Source organism: Platalea leucorodia (assembly GCF_965183815.1).
Source record: "Platalea leucorodia genome assembly, chromosome: 7".
NCBI lineage: Eukaryota > Metazoa > Chordata > Aves > Pelecaniformes > Threskiornithidae > Platalea > Platalea leucorodia.
In genome coordinates, this window is record NC_138829.1 from 70393207 (window position 1) to 70405954 (window position 12748).

The 12748-nt window shown below is 37.5% G+C and overlaps 1 protein-coding gene across 2 annotated transcripts in view; it reads right to left on the reverse strand.

The window, feature by feature from the left end:
• Positions 1–12748, reverse strand: part of SHANK2 (SH3 and multiple ankyrin repeat domains 2) — a gene marked incomplete at both ends in the record, with an annotated part of 314082 nt that overhangs the window by 25267 nt on the left and 276067 nt on the right. For both annotated transcript variants that reach the window (XM_082317243.1, XM_082317244.1), the window contains one exon: positions 12272–12382. In XM_082317243.1, the coding sequence (XP_082173369.1) occupies positions 12272–12382 (111 nt within the window). The remainder of the gene's footprint in view (positions 1–12271; positions 12383–12748) is intronic.

The window sequence follows — 12748 nt, forward strand, 5'->3', positions numbered from 1 at the left end:
AAGGAGGAATATTCATAACTGTTATTATTTGTAACAAAGTGTTCAACGACTCTAGCAACTCCGGTTTCTGGAAGCTTTGTGAAGCATTGACGTAGGGCACGGGGAAACCGAGGGTGCGTTGCAGGCATGGCCTTACACAAGCTTTCATTCACTACAGAGCAATCGTGGGAAAACTGCCTGAAGGTCAACGGCTGACATCACCTTGATGAATGTGTCAGTCTCTGCCCAGTAAATCCATTCCTTGATGACCAAAGGTCGCCCTAAATTCAGACCGGATCTTGGTAAGATGATTGCACCAGCAGCTAGGCTGGTGCTGTGGAAAAGGTGTGCCAGTTACAGTAGGGGCACTGGAAAACTTGGTTTGGCCAGAAACTGTCCTTATCAGCCAGAGAAGAGCCTGACTGCTTTGAACAGCTGCCAACACTAGGATTAAAGCTGGCTGAAAGAGTTACCTCAACTAACTGCCTTTACCTCATTTCCTTGGCAAAGGGGTGACTTCTTAAAAAAAAAAAAAAAAAAAAAAAGAGAGAGAGGGCACTAAGACTGTCAAGTCACAATTGGCTATGGAGCAAACTATATATCCACATGGTTGATCTTACTTGGTTGTTAATTGGCTTGAAAAAGAATCCCTCTCTTAAAACCAAGCTTTAAATACAGTGGGTACAAAGAAGCACAAGCTAGCTTCCTTAGGTGTGAAGCAAAGGGAGGAGGTCAGATTCTCTGATCTTTCTAGTTGTTTCCACCTTACACACCATTCCTACATGCAGCATTTTGCTCACAGTGATATGTACGACTTACAGGCAAAATAGGTCACTTGTGTCTTTTATAGATATCTTTATATTTATACCTAGTGATACCAGCCAACAAACTGGCAGTCTCCAGAGTCGTGACTTGCTTCATGTTCCTAGGCTCATGTCCCTTGCTCTGACAGGGCATGACTCCCATTTTGATCCTTAAATGACCAAGTAAGGGAATCAGAAAGGAGCATGCATATGGGCTAAAGGAAATATAAACATCTGGAAGTCAGTGACCAACTGCACTTTAACTTTAGTGTTTGATCACTGAGAGTACTATGCAGCTATTTCCAAAAGTCACAGGGGACTCACAGGTTTCTGAAGACTGTTTTTTGTTTTATCTCACTGATTCTGTTATGTTTAAAGAAAAAACAAGATCTGTTATTAAAGTGGTCCATGTAATAGTAACTAGTGAACTTTCATCAAAGTCCTGGCTATCCTCCTTTCTTTCCTGTTAGACAGGTCCTCTGTTTCTGCAGCGAAGCCCGTAGCTGGCTGCCTGGACGGGTGTTTTCACTGGCTGATACAGAGCTTGGTCTGATGTGGTAGATCAGCAATTGCTCCTGGTGGCCACAGGAGAACTGCTCCATCTTTTGTGCCTGCAGGGGTGATCTGTGGTTTGCCCGATCCTGTTCTGAACATGGTGATTAGAAGCCAGGATTATTCCAGCCTTTAGGTTCATTAATATGTCCACCATTTTGGAGCACTGCTATACCGTGCTGTCTCTTTGCACCACAACATTCATGACCAGTGAGAGTCCTTTAAGTCTGTTATTAGACATATTTAGGATTGTAGCAATTATGGGTTGAGATACACAGAGAACTGAACAGTCGATTCAGCTGTAGGGATAGAGGACTGAGACAGAGGCCAAGAACAGAGCAGGGCTTTGGATATAGACAAACTTTAGAGACATCAGAGGTATTTCTTTAACTTTTGTTCACTGAAGAACATTTGAGATTTATGCCTGTGTTGTGCCTTACCTGCCACTTGGACTGGCAGTTGATCCCTCCCCTGAGATGTGCTGCTCTTTAAGAATCCCTCCTTTTGAAATCCCACCATTTCTGTTTCACCTCTGCTACTGGATCGTTGCCTTTTCCATTATCTTTCCTTTTCAGATTCCCCACCAGTGGAGCTGGACGTGAGGGGTGGGGTACCGTCTTCCTGCTGACAGGTAGGTGGAGATGTTCCTTGGCCACAACAAGTGGGCCAGGAGCTCAACAACAGCGGTAACACAGTTGGGGAGCTTCCTGGGACCTGCCTCTGCTGCTCTGGACCTGGGCCTCTGCCTGTATCTGCATCATGCCTCCTGGGGTGGGTGCATTTTTCAAACTGCTTAGGTACCAAGGTGATAGATGCCTTGTAAATACCTAAGATAGATACAGACAGAAACTGTACCAGGCGCAATCAGTTATGCAAAACTTCATACAATGCCAATTGCACCTATATGCTGTAGTATCACCCACCTTTTCTAGCATCTGCAGTCAACCACAGTCAAATATGTGGCACATGTATTTTTCCTTTTGAAAAGTGATGGGAACACAGGACATTCATTCTTCCTTGGTGTCAACAGGTCTAGGCACATAGCCCTTAATGTCAGGTACTGCATATGCACATATTTTGTTCCATCGCCTTCCCTAAATATGAGTTTGCAAGTTTAGTTTAATTTCTTTCATTAGCCGATAAATTTGTTTCCTTGTCAATAATCTGCAAAGATCAGTTACATAAGCAGTACTAAAACTAAAGGGGTAGTCTTTACGTGTGCTTATTAAAAATGCAGAGAGATTTGTTTAAACTACACAAAAACATGGCTGTGGTGTTGCTTTTATCTTATGGTTTAATTTTTTAAATTTCTTTTAACTATAAGTAGCTTGTTCTTAGCATAAAGACCAGGAGTGATTATGCATATAATTGTAAGTTTGCATGTCTGAAAAAAAATAAGCGTCTAAACCAAGTCGGTGCACTTATTTCCATTGTATTCCTTTCAGATTTTTGTCACTTCCCGTATATATGCAAAAGACCTTGCCCTCCTTAGTTTGTAAAAGAATAGCTGGGAAGTAACTTGATAAATACTTCAGGGTGAATGTCTGTGGGTGGGAGGGAACTATGTAAAGGACAATTTGGGCAAACAGTACGTACGGGAATCTAGACAACGCTTTCAAAGAAGCAGATGAACAAAATTCTAGGACAGCTTTCCAATACTTATGGGGTGGTAGCAGAAAGATGAGAACCTACTGATTTCGAAAGAAAGCTTGATCAGACTATACAAGTTCATATGTCGCTTGTCATAGAAGCAGTTGTACTTGATGAATAGATCTCTAGTGGTTCTGGGGAAAAACAGGTGGCTCCTATTTGCAGACGGTGAAAAATGGATCTCTGTTACATTAGCTATGCCCACTGAAAACTAATGTCTTTCTTTTTAGCTATTCAAATAGGAATAGATGTATAAAAATTCGTCAAAGACCAAAAGTAGGTAAAGTATAACTAGGCCTTCAACATACTGCTAAGAATTTAAAAAATAACCTTAGCTAAAGCATTGTTTCAGAGTAAGAATATTAAAAGCTAAGATTCAAATCCAAATGATCATATTTAGAGGAAAGAAACAACAAGCTCAGCCTACAGTTATGTCATGTAAATGTATAGTTAAAAATATTCAGAAATTGAATGATTTGAGTTTTCATTTAGACAATTAGGCTAATCCTCATAAATCTGCCACCACAAGCACATTTTAATGTGGAATTAACTTCTTCCTGCCCCAGCCCAAATGAACAATTTGCAGGGTTGTGCTTAAATCACAATGCCAAAATCATGTATTTACCATACTGCAAACAACAGGCAGAGAATATTACTTTAGCAGTTAGTATAATGAGGAAATAACAAAAGTGCTTTGCAATACAGTCAAAAACATAAGCCATTTGAAACACTTTCCTTCTATGAAAATCAAGTAAAAATACTTGTATGTTCTCTGGGATACTGTAAACTCTACAAAGTACACTAAAAATCCAAAAAAGGGAAAATTATGTAAAATAAATCAGTAAAACATAAGAACTGTTCAGTGACTAAAATTAATCATTTAACATTGAGTATCTATAAATACCATTACATGATTTATGAAAATGATTTGTATGTATTCACAATAAAGAACTATCACAACTTTCTTGAAAGAAAGTCTTGTTTGTGTTTCTAAGGCTGAAAATATCTTCACATTAGTACATATAAGCCACATTTACATATCATAATCACACCATCAAAAGTAATTTTAAGGAAGGCAGAAAACTGATATGTTCAAGTTCTTTCTATAGATACAATTTTCAAGTACCAGCTCTTTAACAGTATGTTCAGTTAAAGAAATAATTATACAGGCATATAAAATGCACCTGCAATCCTGAAGCCTTACAATTCAGCCTACCTTGAAAGAGGAATGGTCATTGTCTAACAGTGGTTTCTGTTTAAGAACAAAAACAAAGCAGAGAATATAGTCAATACCCACTCCTACCCTGCAAGCCAGGTGGAATTTAAGTGGCACTTTGATGTTCTGTTTAAGAGACAGCATTTGAAAATTTGGCCTAGTCACAAAAGAAAGACAATCAACCGAAAGAAACCAAAAAGAAAGGTGGAGGACCTAAGACACTTGCAGCCTTCTCTGTTCTTACACTTACTCTCATGCTTCCACACCGAGGGGAAAAACCAAACAAACTATGATGAATTATCTAAAAACATTTATTTTTAATTATATTAGAAATTAATTAACATGGGTATATGAACATTTGAAGAAAAAAAAAGAGAAATAGCAGCAAAGGGAGTTTTGAGATGAGGGAGATAAGTCCTTCATCTCCCTGGCTCCTGAAAAAGAGAGAGAACACATTAAAAGTGTTGAAAAAGTTTTCCACTGCCCTAACTGTACTGTGTTGGGAAACACATGCAATTTTTACTGTTCCTCAAGCACTCATGATTTGGAATATGTGGTTAGATATTCAATTAATAATATCTGAGTATAGCAAGTGAGATTCACATATGGCAATGTATTTAATTCATCTGCTTCCAAATGCTATGAAACCCACATTTTCTTTAACACTTACAATTCCTTTTCCAACTTCTTTTATACCATTGTCTTGTTTGGCTGATGCAGAAAGGTTTTGAAAACCTTTTCAGTTACTGTCCTGTAGTAAAGAAAAACAAGCATCACAAAAGGGCGCTACATACTCAAGAATAAGCTGATAAATTCAAAATAATACTAGTGTAAATGAGAACACCCACACAGAGACTCAACTGACCTCTGCTCAGGATTCCCAGTGTTTTCAAAACGTTAGTTAAAGCTGCTCACCTCAAGCAACAGAAACACTGGTTTGAAGAAGTGTTTAGTTCTGAGAGTTACCTGTTAATTTAAGATGCTGTGCCAAAAGTTGCTAATCAGCACATTGCCAGCTAGGTGCCAAATTTTTTTCAGTGGAAAACATAGGGTTAGCATTGTTCTCCTTGAAACATGCCAACTTTCAATACTTTTCTCTTACAAAGTGTTTTAAAAGCATATATGTTGTAGGCATGGGCCGAATCCTATACCTTCTTACACTGCTGTGGACTTCCCACAAGTTACACTACAAGTCATAAAACCTGTAACCTTGCTACATCAACAAAAAAATGGGGCCCATGTTTTTTCACACATACACTTCACAAATTCCACCCAGAGTCACTGCTTTATGCTTGTGAAAAATGACAACCTGATGACAACCTTTCCCTTATTATTATATTGCTATCTCATTAGAATTTCAAATATGTAATGCAAATCAATTACTTACAAGGATACCCTTTGAGAATTCTTCATTAAGTCTGATGCCTTTTGCTCTCGTCTTCTACAATACAGTGTCTGGTGAAGATGAGAAAACCTTCTTCCTACATAGAAGCGCTGCAGATGCTGGAAACTATCAAAGGAGTCGACGTTGTGAGTGCTGTAAAAGTTGCTTCGATGGTATTTCCTTTGTTTCCTGCAGACAAATCTCCATCATCAACTCCACCACAGTGAAATAAAAAAATGAATTTTGAACCCAGACGTCTTTGTGAGTGGCTTCTTCAAACATAACATAACACTGTAAGGTAATCCGCTGTTTGGCATTCATTTATATATATTTGCTCTGCAATTTCATTGTTTCAGATGCCATTAGAATGTGCCACCTTTGAAACAATGGACAACAGGAATGGGATGAAGTGTGAATGCTTATTGCAGACAGAGCTAATAATATTTCTTTTGAATGCCATCAACTGATATTTTTCTATTCAAATGCCACTAAGACTTGATGCCAGGTAACAATATTCTGTGTTGATGATATCACAGTTATTCTGTATCTGAGAGGTGGTACTAGGATCTAAACTGTTCAAAGGAGGAAAATCCTACCTTTGTATTTTGTACTGTAGCCCACATCAAAACCCAAAGACCAGTATCAACACATATCAAGGGATTATTTTATATTGATTACCATATCAAATCTAAGAACAAACAAACCACTTCCTAGCTCACAACCAACACTTATGTGACACTGTCAAAGTAATATTTATTAATGCAGAAGAATTATTTATCTTGTCATTCCCATTTCACTATGAATATTTAGCCTGATCTATTCTTAATTTTGTACTTTCTCTTAGAGGATTTTTATATTAGGTTTTTTAAAATTAAACACTGTCCATTTTAGCTTTCACTGAAAATCCCAAATTACTCACTGAATCAAACCCATTTCCTGGAAGTAAAAAAAGCTTAGGAGCATGAAACTTTTAAATCACGTATCTAGACATTTACAGATTTTAATTTATGGATGTGTTCCTTAAGTATCATACCATTTTAAAATTCTCCATCCACAAGAAGTTATCGATAAACAAGTCGAAACAAAAACTGAAGGAAAAACCCTTTAAAAACAAGCTTTTCATGAGCCACATAAACTTTTTATGAACAGTTAAATTTATTATTTTAAAATATTAATTTTGAAACTCTAATGACACCTATTTTATGTAGTGATGATGAAAATTATGACCCCAAAAAAATGCATTGGGAGTTTCATAAATTTTCTTTTAATGTTTTAGAGTATTTTCAAATCTTCATTTTAATTTGCTGCATGAATATTTTGGTTATTCTTCAGTATTAATGGGCTAACTAGACATTACCTAGAATTATATTTTAAGTACTGCCCTCAAAAAATTGCTGCTACAACTAACTGTTAGTTTACACGTTGCTGTAACTTACTCATTCAACAATTCTTGAAAACCTACAAGTCACAAAAGAAAAAAGAAGGCGTCTTCCTCCTCCCCGGTATCCCACAAAATCCAGAAAGTAGTTTTACTGTTGAAAACACATCCCCTCCAAACACACATTTTGAAGCTGGATGCTATCTCTACGAGTCAGGCAACTACAGTGAGCAGAAAGTCAGTGGCACAGATGAAGTACAGTCTACATTTTAGTAATGCGTGCTATGTGACTGCAGCAAAATGACAGTACTGCCCATGCCATACTGCTGTGAACCTAAAGATTGTATTACCTATCTCTTCAGACACAAATGCCATATCTTCTATCCTGAATACAAAAAATACAGCCTACGTCCTTCCCTTCTCCTGTCCTCCCAACGAACCAGAACCCCTCTCAAAAGACAACCAACAAAACCAGTCAAACAGAACCACGAAAGCCATTATTTTTATCTTAACGCCTCCCTCATCTATGGCCCAAAAAACTGAATTTTTGGTTGACAGAAGACTCTACAATAACAATGTAAAGATTTTTCGTATGCTGCCAACACATATTTTTCAGAACAATACCAGTAGCAATCTCTGAATGGAGAATAGAAAATATCACTAGCTGGAACCTCTGTTAGCGACCTGAAAGGTCAGGAAAGGAGGTCAGGAAAGAGCAGAAAAATAAAGAGTGGAAAATAACCTGATTTTGTCCTGTTTAATGTTAAAAAGCAAAAGCTTCACTGTTGAGAGAAGACACTGCCTACAGCCTAGCTTTCCTTTCCGTGACACTGAACTTTGTCGAAGAGCAGGACGTAGACTGTTTTACCAGCTATCCCCCGGGGGCTCAGGGAGGTTTGAGACCCTTCCTTGGGCTAGACGCCATGAGAACGTGCAAATGACACAGTCCCTGCTCAGGAGAGCTTACAATCTAAGAAAGCAAAATGACATAGAGGAGTATGGAAAAATACAGCTAAACACAAACAAACTTTGTATACATGTATATACAGTTACATTTATAAAATCTAATAAAATAGCACCACTATTTCTACCTGCCCCTCTGCCTAGCCATCGTTACTTAGATGAGTGCTTAGTAGGGATCGTAGGGGAAGTGGGTCTTTAGGAGAGATTTCAAGGAGAAGGTAGTGGCCTCATGAATCAGTTCAGGGAGAGCACTCCATGCATACGGGACAGCGTGGAAGATGTTCTATTGAAAACTTAAAATTGTGCAGAGCAGCATTTCTCCAGGTCAAAAGTTCAAGTGTTGTGTGCAAGATCCCTATTTCCTGAGACAGAGACAGTGTGGTTATGGGAGTAACATTTGGCCATTAAAGAGACAAGCGAAATCACTAACGGAGGACTACACTGAGGATATGTTACTGGCCACATATTCTCTGTGGCTGCCAGGTGGCACAGTAACTGTGAGGAGATGATATGGAAGGGTTTGGAAAAGAGTTGGATACAAAGAAGGAAAAAAGGCAAGATGAAGGAAAGGAGACAAAAGGAAGAAATGTGGGGAATATTTTCAAATGTAGTCTTCTGTTTGAGTTCTTAGTGTGTTTGCAATTTATTAACTAAATAACTAAAAAACATATACAATAATTAATGTACATTTGACACCATAAAATAAACTGGACCATATGCCAACATTTACATTATGTTATTATCCTTCACTATGGAAAGGTGAGAAACAGGTTAAACAAGAGACAAAATGCTTCCCCTTACCCTTCTTCTTCCGTACTGAAGCTTGGAAATAGAAAGGGAATGAACTGTGAATCAATTCTGAAGGTAATTTTTATATGCTAAATCCTTGTCTGTCATTTTGAGCATAAACATTTTTCTTCCATCTAAGAAGTTAGTCTCTCCCTGCTAGCCTCTACTATGCACGTATCTATCAAACCACAGCAGATAAACAGCTTGGCAAAAGCACAGTTTATCAGGGTTTATTCCTTAACTATGAGAAATTGCTCCCCTGCAGATACTAGGGATACACGTACAATTTTTTTTTTTTCTAAATTCTTTTTTAAAAACAGTAATTGGGGCAACTTATTGATACCAGGGTTTCAAACTATGATAATACTTTGCAGATTGAAGTGGAAAGGAATCATTAGCACACGCTATCTGCCATATTTTGGTTTAACTCATTTGAAAGAGAACAACTGAGATGGTCTCCTCAGTATTATGGAGGACAGAGTAGCTAAAACCATGTCAATAAAACCATAAGTAGAGTTCAGAGCCAGGCAAAGGAAGCGACTGTAAAGACTGCGTGATGTATAATTTTTTTGAAAAAAATGATGTCGTTTAGCTTAGCTGGGAGACATTACAAAAATATATACTCTAAGGGAAACCAAATGGGGGATTTCTGTTTATCTTTTTCTTCTACTACATAACAAGGGACAGTCAATAAAATTAAAGGCATCACATTTAAAACCAATAAAAAGGAAATACATTTGTACACAGCACATAATTAGCCTGTGGAATTCTTTGCCACGAGACATTGTTGAGACCATGAGCTTCTTCAGTTCAGAAAAAAGATTACACATATATATTGATGAGAACATCCACAGTGTTCATCTATACGTACTTCCTATTTAGTTTGCACATATATGTTATGAAAATGCTTATTCATTAGATAGTTTAATGGATATAAAAAATGTGGGTGTTCTCATAGTTAATACAGATGTCCAATATATACACATATACATATAAAGATATATAAATTATATATAAATACACACATATAATCTGTGTTTTATGTCAGAAGACAACTTTTAACTGATGATAGTAAGAACATTTTCTCTTTGGAAGCTTGTTCAGTTGTTGTGCAATTTAAGAATTCTTGTTCCTTCTGATAATAGCCCTTTTACAGGACAAATATTAAAATAGGTAGACCACAGACATTATTTATAACAGTAGTCATATTGTTTGCTAGGGTGGCAAATGTTCAGAGTATTACGGAATTGGTATTTATAGTCTTGTTTAGGAAGAAGACAAATTTCTGCCATGCTCTAGCGTTACTACAGCTTTATTAGGGGACACACTTCTGGAACATGCTTCAGGACTATTCTTCAGAATAGTAAAAAGTCTTGCCACTGTAATATTTGCCCCATCTGGATAAAGATACGGATGGGAAAGGTGCTTAAAGATTCAAGTATGTCCCATGGCTGCTAGTCACAAGAGTTGCAGTGATTCCTTGCAGCCGATGAGAACAAATAGCAGATCAAGTACTATAACCTGAACAGGAGGGTGAGAAAGCTGAAATACGATGGTCTTCGTTGCAGAGGTGACTTTACTATTAATAAGCTGTTTTCCTTATAGAAAAGAGTGCTGCTTCTCTCTGCTTTAAGAACAGTATCTACTATGTAAGATTGAAAAGCAAGAGAAATAGAAGAATACCCTCAGTGTGAAAGCGATTTGCAGAAGGGATAATGAAGGGCGAAAAATGGTGCCTAAGTATTTCTGTCCCCTTGGAAAAGTGTGTTGATAAGCCAGCCAAGTTTTACAACCTCCTAGCACTCTATGAAAGGAAAACAAATCAAAACACCCAAATCCAAAAAGTGTCTCCGGAAATAATATTTTACATTTTAATCCTGGAAGAAAAAGTATGGAGTATTCACAAACTGTTGAAACCTTTAGTCAGGCTCCTAAACTTCCTCGCACAGAAAAGTCAAATTTTCTGAGATCCTTTAGAGCTAAATAATCAGATTGTTTCATTCAGTCTTATGAGGAGCAGCTGAGGGAGCTGGGGTTGTTTAGCCTGGAGAAAAGGAGGCTCAGGGGAGACGTTATCGCTCTCTACAACTGCCTGAAAGGAGGCTGTAGCGAGGTGGGGGTTGGTCTCTTTTCCCAAGAAAAAAGTGATAGGATGAGAGGAAACGGCCTCAAGTTGTGCCAGGGGAGGTTTAGGTTGGATATTATGGAAAATTTCTTCACCAAAAGGGCTGTCAAGCATTGGAACAGGCTGCCCGGGGAAGTGTTTGAGTCCCCATCCCTGAGGGTATTTAAAAGACGGGTAGGTGTGGTGCTTAGGGACATGGTTTAGTGGTGGGCTTGGCAGTGCTGGGTTAATGGCTGGACTTGATCTTAAAGGTCTTTTCCAACCTAAATGATTCTATGATTCTATTATTTTGGTCTTCATTTGGTTGTTATACCATAGAGAAGACAGTAACCACTTCAGCACCCCTTTGTTGGTAAGAACTCCCACTGAAGCTATGTGACTTGACTCACTAAAGGATGGATGGGGTCCATCTGCCCCAGAAAACATTGACTTCCAGGGGAAAAAAAGTGGCCACAAGGCTTTGATTCCTTCCAGTTGGCCTTCATATGAGTCCATGCCAGAAAAAAAAACCGATTATAAAATGTAAGTATTTAAATCAATGTAGGATTACATGGAAAAATGGTTTTATTATATGATAGACTCTATTAGTCTGCAATGAGGGACGTGGTTTGTTTTTATACCCAATTATCAGTTGCTAAACACACTGTTCTAGTGTAATACCCATATATAAATATGCACTGGGCTTTTCTCTCTGTATATATGGTCCATCCATAACATATTTACCAGTCTAGCTGCAGAAATTCTACTTTTGAATGACCTAACAGATTAAAACCAGGAAGAACAGAACTATTACCTTCCTCACTTCTAGAAAATAAAACAAAATTCCCAAAGAATTATGCTCATCTAGAATGTGGATGATCAAGCAAAGGAATCTACAATCACATTTCTTAAAATTAGCAAATAAAAGACTGAATGCTCAATACTTTATTATTACCAATAGTGAGAAGAATTAAGTTTATATCATGCACAGAAGTCAAAGTGATATGATAATATGCACTTTTTCAGATCAGAGTCTAATGAAAACAAGTTGAAGTTGAAGCTGCTTTAACACTGTCAGCTTTTTAACAACAGCTTCTGGCAGCTTACCTTTATCCACTAATGAGAGGCCACAGAAATTTAAAATAAAACAATATTAGATGAACTGAAAATTTAGAAAGCAAAGCTAACAAAATATGATACGGCATTACTTTTTAGTAGATGTGCCAAACTTTGATGATGCATAAAATGTATCAACATTCTCTTGCGTAGCAGTAAAGGCACAAGTTTAAACAAAAATTATTCATGCAAATCATGCATATTTGAACTCTCCAAAGATGCAGCATTCTTAAAACCTTTTCTGTTCTATACACTGTACACAGTGCAGTTCCTTTTAGTCAATTTAACGTATATACACACACATATATATATATTTTTTTTTACATTTCTATTATGCCAGCATGCTTGTCAAAAAACACTTTCTTACCAAGCTCTTCAAGCTCTGAGGTCATTGACTTAGACCGCAAGGTCAGTGCAGTGGTTGGAGCTCGCTTAGGAGGTGGTGGGGCTTTGCATTAAACAGAAGGATATACAGTGTAAGTAAATACACAGCTCTAAAACACTGTATTCTCATACACAATTTCATATTTATTTAAAAGAATATGCTACATTAAGTAAGGTAATAATAAATACATGAATACAGAAGGAAAAACCCTGAGATGCTTTTCATGTACTGAATTTCTATACCGTTTCTACTTTTAGTGTAGGTTGTTTGACACATCAGCAAGCTTTTATGTAACAGGATACATAGAAACATTTAAAGCTAAATAACTGTGCACTTCTATTTTTCAGTAAGAAAAGACTTTCTAGAGAAAGTGCCTCACAGCAGTTGTGCCCCTCCTTCTAAGAAATGTACATAGCTAAAAATCTCCTG